This window comes from Barbus barbus, assembly GCF_936440315.1.
Source record: "Barbus barbus genome assembly, chromosome: 18".
NCBI classification, from domain to species: Eukaryota; Metazoa; Chordata; class Actinopteri; order Cypriniformes; family Cyprinidae; genus Barbus; species Barbus barbus.
In genome coordinates, this window is record NC_136746.1 from 20078649 (window position 1) to 20096051 (window position 17403).

Below are 17403 nucleotides of genomic sequence, written 5' to 3' on the forward strand. Positions count from 1 at the left end.
ATTTGAGGTTGATATCTCAAAAACTGAGCTTTCAGTAAAATTTTGTTTGGGCGCAGTACCAAATTTTCCCCATTAGATGCCAGCAAAACTCTGCTGGGGCACACAGTGCTTGGATTTGTGATTTGCAGTAGAGTTTCTCTCTCTCAATTTTTACAAGAACACACACATACACACACACAATTTTTTTATGATACACATACAAACCACACTCTGACATCCATACCAACACACCCACACAATTATAGCTGCATTATTTATCCAATTGGCTCTATAATATGCAGAAGCAGAAAACAGGAATAAAGCAAGTATTTGCTTTATAGACCCTTTATAGACCAAACCTGAACAAATGGCACAATCTGGTAAAAAATTAAATTTTGAAGCCTTGCCAAGAGAATGAATGCCTATTAACAAAAATTGCATCATCTTACAGTTAAACGGCACTGCGATTAAAAATAGCAGTTTTAATGGGTTTCAATGGGGACATTTTTGTCCAAAAGGTCCTGAGTGTAACAATTTTGTGTACCTAGTGTAAAATAGATTTATTAAAGGAAATGAGGGTGGAATATTAAAATTCCAATAAAAATACATACCTGAGCCAAAATTTATGCAGTTAGCATTAACACAGGCAAAATTATCAAAAAAAAAAAAAAACTAAACTGGACAAAAATGTCCATAAGGGTGCACAAGGGTTAATTGTAAGTCATATACAGAGGGGAGAAAAATATAAAATGACTTCATTTTAAAATATAAAATGAATTACATAATTAAAAAAAAAAAAACACAATTGCATCCACATAAGGTAAATTGGCAATTAGAAGAGAACATTAAGAAAAAATAATTAAGAATATTTAACACCAAAACACAAAGACATATAACCCAAGATGATAACTGAAACCCAGTTCAAATTACTGTTTTCAAGAACATGCTCAAAAGATTATTTATTGTTAACTAATATAAACTATATTATCAAAATTGATGCTGGAAGTAAGAGTGGAAGCTAGAAGTAAATCAAAAAAGCCCAATAGTTCAGTTTATTGTTTCCATAATTAAAATCCATTGTCAAACTTTGACCTTTACTGGACCATTACATTACATTACATTTTGGTGGTGTAGTGCACTCCAATTTCCCCTAAACTGATTTATAGTATATATGAATTTTCAAGTTTAAAGAGAAAAATTTCAAAAATAAAATTTTGCCATTAATTGCTCACCCTCATGTTGTTCCAAACCCTTAAGATCTTCGTTCATCTTTGGAACACAAATTAAGATATTTTTGATGAAATCCGAGAGATTTCTGACCCTCCATAGACAGCAAGAGTCCTACCACATTCAAGGTCAGAAAGCTCATGGATTTCAACAAAAATATTTGTGTTCCGAAGATGAATGAAGGTCTTACAGGTTTGGAACAACTTGAGGGTGGGTAATTAATGAGAGAATTTTCATTTTTGGGTGAAATATTCCTTTAAGTCTGTACATTTTGTACTGTAATAAACATGGAACAGTTCCTACATATGCAAACCCTTAAATACCTTCGAAACAAATCATAATTTAAACAAATTTAATTTAACCTATTATTGTTTTGTAATTTCACCTTTTTCCATTCTCTACACCACTAAACCTAACCCTTCAGTATATAAACAGCACATTCACAAATGAGTCAAGAGCATCTGCTACAGTATGTGTGTGTTCATCAAACACAACTCAGAACAAGAACTGTATTCAATTACTGGTGGCCTTGCCAAAGGACTTACTTCATTGCTCAAGACGCTGCATGGGCTCTTTATGTGCCATGCGAGACACACATACATACAAAACCTCAGAAGCTCCCTTCCATGATTCTGTGGGAAAATACTTACTCATGGCGAATGGCTTTATTCCTTGGTAACATTATACACAGCATTTTGTATCTGTGTCTGTCGTCCAGGTTGAGTGAATGGCCCTCATTGAATTAGAGGGAAAATCCCATTATTCTTGCTTTTGTTGCTATGGGGAGAGTTGTGCTCAGTCCCTATGGACTGTTGCACTTTAATCAAACACGGACCAGTTTTCTGAAGGCAGGAAAAGGACTGTTTTTCTATTTAAGGGTTTGTTCTCATAAACATTTTCAGTAATGCTGATCATTACTAATTATAATCATGTTCACAATAATGACCTGATTGTTGTTGAACTGAACTGTAACGTTCTGCATTGGCTTATATTATAAAAGAGTTCTTCACTGTTGGCATCACTTCGCTTATCAGTTGCTTTGCATGTTATTAATGTTGTTGTTTTTTTTTTTTACAGTGAATCATTCACACTCCTCCTCAGACTTGACGCACACGCAGGTTGCCAGATTAACGAGCGCACATGACTAAGAATGAAATGAAATACGCTGTGTTTTCACTAACTGGCAACCTGGCGTGCCGAAATACAATTGGGTAAACTGGCAGGTTCCACAAACAAAGACACAAACCGACATTCCAGGCCGGAATGCACATTTTCAAAGGAGAATAACTGACTGTAGCATTGTTTTTCAGACAAACAACTATGTTAACTTAGTATGTTTTTTAAATATCTGCAAACATATTATGGCATTTTTATGCTTTAGTAGAGTCAAAAACTTACATACAGCACCTTTAAGGTTTGTGTTTCTTTTACAACTAGTGATTCTCGGGAGTTTTGAATGATCCATGTTCATTTTCTCTGTATGGATCCCAACAGCTCTAATGTTTTATCAAAGTGTGACATGGTTTGAAAGATGCATTTTTTTTGGGCTCTCTCTCATTAATCAACACCAATTACACTTTAAACAGTTTGATGACCCGTGGACAGTTTCAGAGTTTCAGTTTGAGGTATTCAGAATGCAGTTTGGTTAAGGTTAACTGATTCCACATCAGTGCTACTTTACAAAATCTGCTGAGGCTGGAAAAAGCACAGCAAACACACAAAATCTTACAAATGGGTTTCCTGTAGTTGATGACTGCACATGGTATATCGATCAAATGCTAAGCGAAAGCATGTGTAATGGACTGAAGATGTCTATCTCTTCCTCAGCTTTAACTGAGCTCCAGCGGACAGCCAGGAGGCCTGTTTTCACTTACATCTGTTAAACACACTTACCCACACATCATTCTTCTTCCACGGGCGCACGCACGCACAATCATTCACACTCATGTAAATACACACACACACAACTATTTGTCCTCAGAGGACCGGTTATAAAACCCTTTTACATGTGAAAGCTTTACTGTTTTCTATGGACACACACCAACAGAAAAACCCGGCCACACACAAACACAGCGAAGATTTGTAATAAATCAGATCTCTTTCTCTCTCCATAACTACATTATTCATCCCTTTGTATCTAATCTATTCCTCCTTGGAGGAAAATTTTATTGCTCAGAGGTTGCTCTTTCATAGCTCAAGAAACATAGGCTAATTGAATTCTCTCAAAACTTTTTTATGAAGTATAACGTTGTTTGACTGAAATGGTTCTCTTAATACCTTAGGAAAAATACAATTGTCACAACTGAGACAACTGTTAACATTCAAAATGATGCGTTATGCAATATATTGAAATGTCTGACCTCAGGTTCTTCTGAAACGTGAGATTTTCGGGTCAGAAAATGTTTTATTGCAGTATCTCTCCAGGACAGCAGGGGGTGTCATGTTACTATCAGATCTACACAAATTCTAGTCAGTCTTGAAAATCCAAAGTGAGAAAAAGAAAAAAGTAAGAAAAAAAAAAACAGGTTTTAACTGAAATAACTGGACTAAATGGACATTTTAAAAGTAAGTGCTGATCACCCTTCGGCACAATGGCTCATGTAACTGTACAATCTACTGCTGTAATTACGAGTGTGAGAAAAAACCTGGAAACAATTATATTGTATTCACAACCCTTCAACACAGAATGATGTCATTCCTAATGGAGTGAGTCTAAGAAATGTGGTTAAGGAGAGGTAGTGTGTGTTTACATGCTCTGAAGGGCAGTCTTGTGTTAACAGATGTTGCATTTAGATCCTCCAGGACTATGGAAGCATATGCATAGCTAAATTCAATTTGAAATGTAATATGCAAAATGGCAATGCAATATGTAAAATAGCACTGTATTTCTTTATTTAAATTTACATTTTCCCATACATTTGTGCGACATTTAGTGCAAAATGAAAATTCAATTTTACAATTTAAATTTGCAATTTTCTACACTAGTTTTAACATGCAACTTAAAAACATATTTTAAAGCTTTAAGTTGCAAAATGAAAATGTATTACCCAAATTGATTAGATATGTTTAACATGTCCAAGAAAAAACTCTAGAAAAATGTATAATTTAAATGCTGTTTTTCCTAAATGCATTTAGACTTGACACCACAATTGTAGCAAAGTGTCAAACGCTTTTCACCTGCCTTACACTGTGTCTACATCGCAACAGTTGTCGTGTTGCATTGCCCCATATCAATTGTAGACAGCATCTCTGATTATAATGGGTTCAATGTTGTCTTTTGCCACACCACTCGCGTCAGGTGTAAACATGTTGCCTTATTTCCTCTCACATGTCCCGTGGCACCTATAAGCATCAGGCCAGCCTCAAGATTTCGAACTGTTTACACTCAGATTGATGCACGTTACCATACAGAAAACGCTGCCACTTTCACTGTGCATGCCCCAGACGACAATTCACCAGTCAGATCTAGGCGCAGCTGTCACAGAACATGCCACAGCTAAGGGAAAAATCATGGGCATCAATCGCGGTGTACGTGGCAGGCACGTGAACTTCAGGTGCCACGGAACACTCGCTATTTTACGGATTAAAAATAAAAGAGGGTCACACTTTATATTAGGTGACCTTATCTACTATGTACTTACATCAAAAAATAAGTACAATGTACTTATTAAGTATAAGTACATTATAAGTGCATTGTACCAAATGATTAATTTAAATGTAATTACATATTAATGTAATTGCCATTAATTAAATACATTTCCATTTACATATTGCATTGCTATTTTGCATATTACATTTCAAATTGAATTTTGCTACACATATGCTTCCATACAGGACGAGTGTGGTGTGATTTATTAGATGCAGCCGAGTTAAAATCATAAAAGCTCTTTGTCACTTAATTAGTAATTGAATATAATGTTTCACTCTTTGTTTTAACAGCAGCTGGCCTTGAATTGATGAACTAGAGATGGAAAGAGCAGCTGACAGAGGTCAGCTAAATAAGTAAAAACTCAACTGGTATTTTTAACCGAGAATTGAGAGTTGTTGTGCTGAAGAAGAAAAGAGAGCATTTACTCAACCACACAGTTAGTCATCAAACACACATTACATTTTTATACAGTTTTGCTATGCTTTAAATTCCCTGTAACTTTTTTTTTAACTCGTAAAATTATAATTTTTTTTTGTACATATGCAGTAATACCCAATGAACTGATTGTTATCACTTTAATTAATACAATCCAAGGCAAAATACATTCAGGATAAAGAGCTACAAATAACAAATAATGAAGTTGTTTATTTACATGCTGTCTATTTTTATGATAGTAAAGAATGTCGACAATAATCTGAGTAGAGAATGACAGAATCTACAACAATTTGTCAGTGAACACAGATGAAGTAAATCATGCAAATATAAAAAACATTTGCAAATCTAAAAAAAAAAAAACAGATTACATATTACAAATCATGCAAATCTAAAAAGACAAAACAAACAAACAATCAAACAAAAAACATTACATATACTGTATCGTACTCCAAAGGTAATGCCATTGTAAGATTTGTTTTTTGGAAGCAAATATTTTCAACTAATGTAGAATTAGTAATGAATATATGTGATTATGCTGATGCAATGATTTAATGGTCTTTAAAATGTATGTGAATATATTTCAACAGAATATGTTGCAGTGTTCTGGAGTGCTGTCATAACTTCTATCTCAATATTGGAGGAAACATTGAGACCCTTTCATGATCATGTATCAGTACACATTCTTTTTCACATTCTTTACCTGAAGTGATTCTGATTATTTCGTTGTCTGAATGTAGGATGAATCTATAGGAGTTCCATATGGCAGACTTAGTGGTCAGGTATACCTTTAAGAGATGGTCTAGACATGCTATCAGACCAGGACATGTGGGCTTCTCTTTCTGCAGCCAGACTTTTTTGTTCAGTAAACCTTCAGCAGTGAGGTTCTCTAGCTTTAACTGACATTTCGTTTCCACAGTTGCGCATAAATCATCATATTGAGTGGTATACACGATTGAGAACCTGTTGCATTTGATGTTTAGTCTTGTCAGACTCTCTTTAGCAATAGCTTCTTGAGCCTGTGTAAAACAGGATTTAATTTCATCCTGGCAGGAGTGGTTGAAAAAGTGCCTGGCGTCAATGAAAGTTATTTTTTTGTCATCTTTGTTGCAGACACAGACATTTACATAGGTTTGGTTGTTTTTTGATGTTATAGTAAAAACAGATTTGACATTACTACCAATTTTTACACAATGGTAAGCTCCTTTTACCAACAATTGTGAGTGCAGTTTTAAAGGATGCTCTCTAAAGAATCTCTCAGCAAAGTCCAAGTTGGAGAGAAGGGTGCTGTCTGTCATTTTCTTTTTCATCAGTTCATGTATCACAAACACTATGCTGTCTGTGGTAGGTTGAAAACCGAAGTAACATCTTAGAAAGAAAGAAAGAAAGAAAGAAAGAAAGAAAGAAAGAAAATGTAACGTTTAAATTTAAATTTAACAAAAGTTTAACTTCTTCCTGCAGATCATTATTAATGTACTTACAATGTAGCGTCCATTGAGAACGAGGAGGGGTTTCTCTGGCAGGCCAAAAATTCTTCAGATTGATCCACGCTGTCATCAGACATGGCATTCATTTATAAAAAATAATGTACAGTGACAGTCATTATCTCAAAATATACAGGGTGATCAGAAGTGTAGGGGTCTTTTATAACTCTGAAATGATCAAATTAACCAATCTCGTTCCTACTGTAGATAGCAGAATGTTTCACCTAAATCCCCTCTTTCAGTTACCCTTCTAAGATTATGATATAATTTGAAGGGTTAGCAAACAAAATTTACAGTGGTCCATTTGTAGGCAACTTTTCAAAAATAGATCATTTTCAGTTTGTAAATATCATCCTTTATAGATTTAAGATAAGTTTGCTTTGAATAATCAGTTGTTTTGTGTGGTTAGTTTGACTGAGATGTATTTTATAAAACTTACAGAATTTTCATTTACTCAGTGTTACCAGATATACATTATATATCTATTTTTGTTATGAAATATTAGATATTATTATGAAAATCTGGCCAATTATTACTCCCATTATGACAATTCTTTTTCCAACATTCTGTCCCAACAGCAACACATTAATATGCAAATTAGATACAGTATAGATAGACTGTGTTTAATGGGAAAACCAGTTTATGGAAATTTGTACAGACATATTGCATAAAACAAAATGGTATAGCAAATAATTGTGTTATATATTTTATAACATAGTTGAGAATCATGCTTAAACAAAGTTTAGCATGATTTAGTTTCAGGAGGTTAAACATTCTGAAAAAGAGCAGAACAGACTTACCTAGATCCCCGTCCAGAGCGCTGCTCAAATGAAAGCTAGAACTCTGTTTAGAGGAAAAACGATTGTAAGTATCAAAGGGATTTCAGGAAATGTTCCAGCAGTTCGTTGATGTGTTACTTCTCAGGCTCATTTTACTGTAAGTTTCAGTTTCACAAGGCTCTTGCTGGATACGTTAAGTTTCATTTTCCAGGAAACAAACGAGCCGTAGAGCGAGAGGAGAAAAGGAGACCACTATTTCACTGCGAAGAAGCAAATAAGCAGAGCTGTATTGTGCTTTAGGTTAAAAATGTCTGTCAGATAACCTGATAAATGTACATGACTACTAATTTCCCAACACCTCTTTACGAACTCTGGCAGAAACACCCCAGACAGCAACATAGTGTTAGCCCAGATCCGGCCCACATCTGGCCCGTGTGAAATCCATGCAGGCCAGATGTGGGCCGGATCCGGGCCAACACTGCTTGCTGTCTGGGACGCGTCGTGACATATAAAAACAATATTAAATCGGCTCAAAATATCAAACGTGTTTGATCGTCCTCAGGCCGACGCGTTTACCACGTGATTTTCTGTGAAATCTTTCAATTACTAGGCCTACTGACCAAAATCTTCAGACTGACTATTTAGCCACAGCGCTGCCTCGTCCAGATTAGTGAGGTGGCAGGATATGGGTGTGCAGCCCGATCTCACGGCAATTCGTACATATTTTACGAGATGGTTAATTCGTACGATTTCGTACGACCTCACTCGTACAAATTCATACGATTTTTGCTAAGTCGTACGTATTTTACGAGTTGCCAATTCGTATGAATTTGTACGAATGACCTACACCTAACCCCGCCCCTAAACCTACCCATCACAGGGGTTTAGACAAATTGTACTAAATCGTACGAGTGAGGTCGTACGAATTAGCCACCTCGTAAAATACGTACGAATTGCCGTGAGATAGCGTTGCGGTGTGCAGGGGCTGGCTACAGTATGTGAGGTGCAGCTCTCTACAGGTAATCTTGAGCTCCATGTGATCCGTACTGATGTTTTTTTTGTCAGCCTCCATGCTTAGGGCTGACCTGCCTGAAACAGCTTTATAACTCATCATGACAGCGATGTCCAGCAAAGTGACTTTCTGCCGGACTGAAAATTGTGATAATAACCTTTTTAAATACTCTTTATTATCATTTGAATTCACTGTTATTTATTTTATATTGCGCCAGAAATTTTTATTTACATCGATTTACAAGGTAAGGTAATTCATAAGGTATCATACAAATGTAAATCTTATTTGAATAAGTGTGTAATGGTTTTCTTAATTTCTTTAGTTCTAAAATTGACAATGTTTACAAACGTATTCAAGTTGCACCTGTTTTATCTTCAACAGTTTGCCTGTCTAGTTTTCATGGCACATTGTTTACAACTTTTCCTCAAATGGACTCTAGAGCTATGAGCTGCATACTAGAGAGGCATCACGTATGAAAGCTACCACTTGCACGCTTGATCCCTTCCCTATAAGCTTATTTAAGTCTTGTTTTGACTCTTTATGCCCAGCTGTTCTCAGCATCGTTAATGATTCTCTGCGATTTCTCACTGAAAACTGCTGTTCCAAAGAAGCCTAATACTGATTTGGATAACTTAAATAATTATCGCCCTTCCATTTGAACCCCTTCAGTCTGGTTTCCGAAAATGTCATATACTGAGACAGCTCTGGTCAAGGTCACCAATGATCTGATAATAGCCTCAGATTCTGATTCTCTCTCTGTTCTTATTCTTCTCGATCTTATGCCTCTTTTGATACAACCTTTTACTCAATCATCTGGAAACTGCATTTAATAAAGAGGGCTAACATTTCAGTAACTTTAAATTTAACAATATCTGATCATATGCTTTATTTATGTAAGATCATCACATCACACATCTCTTGAGTCAGTTTATTAAAATTTTTTAGTCAGTTATGAAAAAAAGAGTGGTAACATTTTGATAGCTTGCCTAGGCCTATTAGGCTATATTACATTTTACTTGTCAGCTTCAGTGACCCTAGCCAAATGCAACCATAAGCAGTTCTAAGAAACAAACTAGATTTCCAACATTATTGGGTAATTACAGGAACTATAAGAATAAAGATAAGAGCTACATTTATCATATAATCAGAATATGTTATACAAGTGCTAAAACATCTCATAAGGAAACCGGGAACATATGTGATGTACACACGCACTTACTAGAACGTCTTTTAATGCAGATGGTGCGCGGACGAGGACGGCCGAAGTATACTTTGGCCTTTATTCTAGCGTTTATATGCCGATGAGGACTCAGCCTACAAGACTCTGAAGGACTGAACTAGGAAGGACACAGCCTCGGTAGGATGCAGCCTTCCGTTTGAGAAGCACCCTTTGTATGACTTAGTTCACACTGCAGGCTAAAGTAGCCCAAATCCAACTTTTTTGCCCAAATGTGACCCATATCTGATTTTCTTATGACAGTCTGAACAGCACAAATCCTTTTTTTTTCAAATCAGGCCCAGGCCACTTTCATATGTGGTCCTGAATCAGATACATAGCCGATGTTTTGCAATGCGACTTCAGTCTGAATGGCCATGTCGCATTTCATGAGATTCTTACATCATTGAAATGTGACAGATGTCACAATTCTGCGCTGGTGGAGGCGGGAAGATTAAAATTACAATGCAGACAATACATAGACAATAATATCACTTTGTTATTTAGGCTCCGATTGCACATTAACTTCAAAATTGCTAAACACATGCTAACACGAGCAGCATCCATTTTTATTTCCGCAAACACAGTGCGCTGGGTCTGACGTTATGTCTTCTTCTGCGTATGCGGGTCACTTCAGCGCCGTATACGGTTCACACATGAGAATGATGGCAGTCGCATTTAAATGACAATGTGAACAACAGCACAAAAACATTTTCAGCAAAAAAATCCGATCTGAGCATTAAGACCTGCAGTATGAACTAAGTATAAAGCCAAGTTCACACTACAGGATTTTACAGGTCGGCAGATCGCTGTGCCGTTCAGACTACATGACTTGATTGTCTGTCTTTTAGTCATTGTGGTGTTACATGACTCTATGTAAATTATCCGCAATCAGGGGTTACACACTACACCAGCTGACAACAACTCTGTCACCCAACTACTGGATTCGGTCCCTAAACCACGTTTTGTCATAAAAACACGCGACAATTGCCCGTTAGCAAAGAGCTTGATTGAGAGGTGATCTGACCAATCAGAACATGCCGGACAGCTGGCCAGTCTTCACAGAAATACATTAAAACGGGGTGAAAAAGATCGACTGAATTGAAAGTTTTTCAGTAAGTAAATATAAATATGTGAGGAGGGTTAAGCTGTGCTGTTGTTGGCTGCCACGGTAACGCCCATAAACTGAGGTATTTAAAAGTGCTTGTTTTGCTTACCAGAAAATCTGCTCATGCACTGTATGCATGGCTTACAGCGCTAAAGTTAAATGCCGAGTGTTAAATAATAAAATGTTAAAAAGTGTGCTCTTATCATTCTGTGGAAAAAATTTACTTCGCCCCGAATGGGAGCTGTATACCAGTGTTGGGGAAGCTACTCTGAAACTGTAGTTTGACAAGCTACAAGCTACTCGTAAGTTAAAGTAGTTAAACTACAGTCAAGCTACCCTTTTGGAAAAGTAGTTAGCTACACTACAAGTTACTATCAAAAAGTAGCTAGCTACATTGAAACTACTTTTGATTTTTTTGAACAACGTATATTATAAATAACTGAATAAGTGTCTGAGGAATGTTTTAAGTAAAATATTTAGTGTTTAAAACAATGCAATACAATTATGATTTCAAAGAGTATTGTTTTATTACACACAACACTCAAATATCTCAGACTGTTACAAAACGTGTAACCTTTACTTGTCGTTTCTTTGAGAGACATGAACTTGGACAAATAAGGCCATGGGTAATTAACGTTAGTTGTTTCTCCATCCTCCAAATCTGCCGCCATGTCTTGCTCCATCATGGATAATATGGGTGTGTCAACTAGGGCTGGGTATTGTGACCAATTCTGCGATTCGATTCTTATTTTTATGGTTTCGATTTGATTCGATTTCGATTCGATATCGATTAGCTATCAATATTTCATTTAAAATGTTAGTTTTGCAGACATGGGATCCATATTTTGATATAAATGCTGGTAACTGAAACTCTCCTACTTAAGTTTATTACTGAAATACACATCTACATTAATAATAGGGTGCACACAGTTGTTTTTTTTAGTGGAGCAATTCGAAAGATAAGTGAAGTGACATTCAGCCAAGTATGGTGACCCATACTCTGAATTCGTGCTCTGCATTTAACCCATCCAACGTGCACACACACAGCAGTGAACACACACACACACACACGGAGCAGTGGGCAGCCATTTTATGCTGTAGCGCCCGGGGAGCAGTTGTGGGTTCGGTGCCTTGCTCAAGGGCACCTCAGTCGTGGTATTGAGGGTGGAGAGAGTGCTGGACATTCACTCCCCCCACCTACAATCCCTGCCGGCCCGAGACTCGAACCCGCAACCTTTGGATTACAAGTCCGACTCTCTAACCATTAGGCCACGACTCTCCCTGAAAAATTCAGGGGAGAGCGCGAACGCAGTCCCCCACTACCATAAATTATGCAGTCGAGATTCCCACATTATGTGGCTAAGCCTCGCTCTGGGTGAACCGCCTTCTTGATCATGGTGTCTCCCCTGCCAGGTAAGTATATCTATAGATGGTGACACCTTCAGGACGAGAGGTGAATATTCATATCCTCTTAAGTGAAGCACGCGCATTAAGAATCGATTCGGGGATTTCGACTTCTGTACGTCAGTGAACTGTTAGCCGCAAGATGCGTGATTAAACAACAGGTGGCGGTAATGGCAAAAAATGAGTTTGTAATCAAACAAGAATATCCTTGCATCGCGCTGATTCGCACAGGCTCGACAAAACGCAATGTAGCTTTTGCTCGCGCTACACCGCTACTTGCTGCAAAAAGTAGTTAGCTACTGGAAAAGCTACACTGTTTAAAAAGCAACTGAGCTACTGCCAAGCTACTGAAAAATGTAGTTAAGTTAGTAGCGTCGCTACTTGTAGTTAACTACTCCCCAACACTGCTGTATACACATGCACCCTCATCTGTTTTCAATGCAGGTTAACCGCGAGCTTCATGTCATCTTCTCATTAAACTATGACAGGTCCTTTACTGCAAAAAAACGGTCACCGCGACACTCGCAAAGTGATGAAACAATGGCGCTATGTGCTTTTTAAAACCATTTTCATTGGTTTGACGTTATATTGTGGGCTCGGAAAATATGCGCATGCCCAGTAGCCGCAGCTGTATCCCTTCTAGCCTTAACCCCAAATCAGACAGGAGTAGATTAACTTCGATGGACTTAAAATGGTGTGTTCCGCGGTTGAAATTAAACACCTTCGGATGTTTATTTCGTGCATTAAGTAAATATGAAAAGATGATCGGTTCGTTTGAACTGAGGCAATACAGTGATCTGTCACGACACATTGAAGAGCCACAAAAAGGTATTTATTGTTTGAATTTCTTTAAAAATGACTCGATTTAAAAGCTGTGAGTCCTGAGACCTTGTTTCATATCAGCAGTAACCTGCTCTGTCTTTGTCAGTGTGTGGTCAGTTTCCTCTCTGCTCTGCGATGTGTTTTTCACTGCGTGAGATAGAGTGCTGTGTGAGTGTTTGTCGGTCATGGCAACAGTAACTATTGGTGGTTAATAAAAAATATAGCAGCCAAAAGCCTGTGAAATATGCTTATGTGCAAAAATATACACATTTTCTTTCAGCGAAGTTGCTGTTTTTCTTCCAGTGACCTCAACCCATGCCTTGCTCTTTCATTGGCTGTAGCTCGTCACCACACCTGACACCACCTGATGTCGATTAGGCCGACCGGTCCAGATATTTGGCATGCTAGATAGCCTATTTGTTTGGCGTCAGCGAGCGTCTTTGATGCATCGTTGTGTAGTTCACACATAAAGATCGCGAAGCGCCGATCACCCGCAGATTTTCCCCCGATTACAGCCCGACCTGTCGGCGAGCTCGTTAACTTGCAAATCGGGTTTAAATCGGGCTTAAAATCCTGTAGTGTGAACTAGCCTTTAGTCTTCTTATTTAACACACCTGATTCAAATCATCAGCTCGTTAGTAGAGACTGCAAGACATGACTATGATGTCACTTTCTAGGCAAAAACCCGGAAGTGAGTTAGTATTTTAGCACTTCCAGTTCCATCGTCCCAGAGTCAATGGGTTTTTTGAATAAAAAATACTTTTCTTTAAAAGTTAAAAATAAGTTTGAAACAGTTGTCGGGAGCGCGGTGGTGGTGACGTTGAAGGCGGTGGTGTAGTCCGTTTATAGCCTAAGTTTAGCTTTTCAGTTCTGGCACTTTTATTTAGGCTTCAAAATTCGTCAAAGTTATATTATTTTGTGAAGATTATCTTGATGGACAAAACGTGTAAGTTTCATGAACTATGATTGAACACAGAGTTTATTTTTTGCTATAATCCAAAAGTCTATGGAAAAATCCTATTGGCTTTTTGTTGAGGGAACCAGTTTCATGCTAACAGCCGATCCGCCTAAAAAGTGACGTCATAGTTTCCCCACTCTATTGGGTGTCTCTGATAAGGGAGACATACAAAATGTGCAGGGCTAGGGGTATAAATCTCTCCATTGAAGAAAAATCTGCCACCTGGGAAATAATGACCACACCCCCAAATAGATACAATTATAAATGTTAGCATTACTTATGTAATTTTAGTTCTGCATCCTTCAATAACCAGATTAAACACCTAATATGCCTGGTATTCTCCTCTATAACAGAGATGGAAGCAGCTGTTTCATAATTCTTAATCATCATTAAACTCCCACAACTCCATGTCCTGCACCCGCTGGCTGTGAGCTTTGTTCTGGGCATTGGTGAAGATGAAGTACTGAGTTGTATGGCTGTCTGTTCTGCCAGTGACAAACTCCAGCATCTCCCCATCACCCTGTAGAATGATACGTGCGTTCTCCTCCTGACACTGGTCATACTGCTACAACAAGTGCTGAAAACATGTGAGCAGGTCTTTCCTCATCTCTCTGCTTTTCTCCAGGTGCGTCTTTGTCACTAGGATCTTCTCTAGAGACAGCGTTTTGCCCAAGAAAACTCTACAGTGTGGTTGAATGTGGAGGGTGTGCAGGGGCTGATGGGTACTGTACGTGAGGTGCAGCTGTCCACAGGTGATCTTGAGCTCCATGTGATCCAGAACTGATGGGCTTTTGTCAGCCAGGGCTTTTTTAGCTTGCTCGAAGCAGCTTTCCAACTCATAACGACAACGGTGTCCAGCAAAGTGGCTCTCTGCCAGGCTGGAGGTCGTGAGTCGAGATTCTGGATGGGTCCTTTGAAGGATCTGCGGACCGTTTGTGCCCAGATGTGCCATGTAGGACAGGACAGGTGTCTCGGCGGTGATACGCACCAGGTGGCGCTCTCCGTCCAGTGTTAGAGAAACGTCACGCCGCTTTGATGCAGGAAAGGCCTCCAGGGTTTGGATAGAGAAGTCAAGATTGGTTTTCAGGTGTGAGTCCAGCAATCCTTCCTGACGGATTTTCCTTTTTACCGACAGGAGAGAGTCCAGATCAAGAGAAAGTACAGTGAAATATCTCCTTTTGGGAAGAAATAAACAAATGGGCATTGACAGAAAGGAAAAATTATGGTAACCTTAGAAAAAATAAAAAAGTTTGGACAACCGTTGTCCTAAATTTGAATTTAATAATTTTAATAATGAACTTTCATATATTCCTTGCGGCCTCAGTGAATAATGCTGTAATGTAGGCTACATGGTGTCCTTATCGCCCTACAAGAGTTTAATTTTACAATGACTGAGTGACTGTACTTTATCCCTATATATCATATATAAACAACTCCTATATATATGTTTTATATTCACTATCTGAAAGTTTTGGTCAAAACAATCCTCATGCATCTTTCATCAAGAGTAGATGAGGTCATAATGCTGTTAAGGGTCCATCGGAGGGAATTTAGCAGTCCCTGCTAATCAAATTATTTCTCATTTGGTAACTACATCTCAAAGAGATGACATAGTCTCCACATACATACAGGAGTTGTCACAAAGAGCCTTTTTAGCAAAACAAAACATTTTGTCCCACTTAGCAACCATAAATACAGGTGATCTGGGTTAAAATGCAAAACATCAACAAAAACTCTACTGGATCCCATAAGATGTGGACTCTTTGCAACAAACTTAATTATATAAAAAACTAATTTCAAGGTATGCTTTATGACAGTAATGCAAACAATAAAATGCAACTACTAATATAACAAAGCATAGCAGAATAAATAGGCTTTTATCAATTTAGTTATTAACTTTTTCTCTTGTTGTTGCACTGATTCATTTGCTGCTTAATGTCTACACTTTTATGTAACCCTGATTGTTCCATTTAGTGGAACACCACACTGCTGCTTTTGTTTATACATTTACTTTATACAGTATATACAGTTTTCCTATTCAACCTGTCATGTCAATAATTTAGCTTATTGTTGGATCTATACAGTACATTTGACTGTTATATTAATACAGTGTAAAGAACTTCCTGATCTTCCTAAATATTAAAATGAAATCTACATTGGTAGAGGCAACTTACATCTCACTCATAGCAGAGGACATTAAAGGTCAAAAAGCAATTCTTATGGTCCAGTCCAGTGAGCATGGACTCTGTTGAACACAACATACAGCAAGTATTTTCAACTACTAATCAGTAAAAGAAAACAGTATGTAAAAAAAAATGTCTGTGGCAATTTTGTGACAAAAGTATTATATTTAAGCCACATATCCCATTTATTACCTTCATTGTTGAGTATTGATGCATTAACTTTAGATGCATCCACTTTTTTAGATGCATCTTACCAAATTGCTAATCTTACCTTTTGATTCAAAACAGAACAAGAATGTCTCACCCCTAGCTGCTGCGGCTCTCTGCTGTCTCTGTGTTTTGAGGCGATGGACAGGTGTCAGGTAGGTGGATAAACACCACGTGGTTGACGATGAATCAGTGTTTTCTGTGCACACACAGTATCATCCAATCGCACGCTGTCACACTTACACAAGCTTGTTGTCTCCCATACACAACACTTATAATTTACAGTACATGAAAGAGGACTAGAGCATTATGAAAGTGTTAATTTAATATTCTTTAATAGAACTGGTGGTATAGGACAGAAGATTTTGATGACTCCGTTTTACTCAGCAGAACTGTTTTTAGATGCAGCATCTATTGTGATGCAACTCATCTATCTGTGGCCCGTGGCCAATGTTTAGTATAATAGCAAACATAATAATGGATTATATCAGTATAAACAGTAAGCTAGAACTCAAAAGATCACTGCAGTGTGAGAAGTGCTCTTAAAGATCTGTCAGTGTAAAATCAACATTATAAGGCTGAAAGAATCAGTGAATCATGCACACTGAACAGTTTACACTATTGTTGGTTTTATTACTTTTCTGTGGCATTGTACTTGGTTGCCCTATCCACAGTAAAATCCTATTGATCTAAAATCCTGCTCCATAGAATTCTATGCATGTTCTGATTGGCTGTTATTGTGCCACATCATATAGCCTTTGTTTACACTTTCAGACTTTCAACACATTCTCATGTCAATTTTCTTACTTTACTTTCAACACACTCTCATGTCAATGTTTTGGTAATTGGTGGCCAATTCCTATGAATACAAATTATCTCATTTGTAGATTTTTGATCTGCTTACACCTCACTGACAATTTCAGACAGATTTCTTCCAACACAA

General features: G+C 37.6%; 1 protein-coding gene and 1 long non-coding RNA gene across 2 annotated transcripts; both read right to left on the reverse strand.

Annotated features, from left to right (window-relative positions):
- Positions 1 to 5417: 5417 nt before the first annotated feature.
- Positions 5418 to 7986, reverse strand: LOC306884245. The gene is made up of 3 exons (XR_013785424.1): positions 7572 to 7986; positions 6769 to 6837; positions 5418 to 6655 (listed from the first exon to the last, which is right to left on the reverse strand). It is a non-coding gene; the product is annotated as an uncharacterized lncRNA (long non-coding RNA).
- A 1491-nt stretch (positions 7987 to 9477) lies between these two features.
- On the reverse strand, positions 9478 to 16591 carry LOC306884244 (uncharacterized protein). The gene is made up of 3 exons (XM_079439976.1): positions 16558 to 16591; positions 16245 to 16315; positions 9478 to 15245 (listed from the first exon to the last, which is right to left on the reverse strand). Exons 2-3 carry the CDS (start codon positions 16265 to 16267, stop codon positions 14636 to 14638), a joined length of 633 nt encoding a protein of 210 aa, XP_079296102.1. The 5' UTR covers positions 16268 to 16315; positions 16558 to 16591; the 3' UTR covers positions 9478 to 14635.
- Between the last annotated feature and the right edge of the window lie 812 nt (positions 16592 to 17403).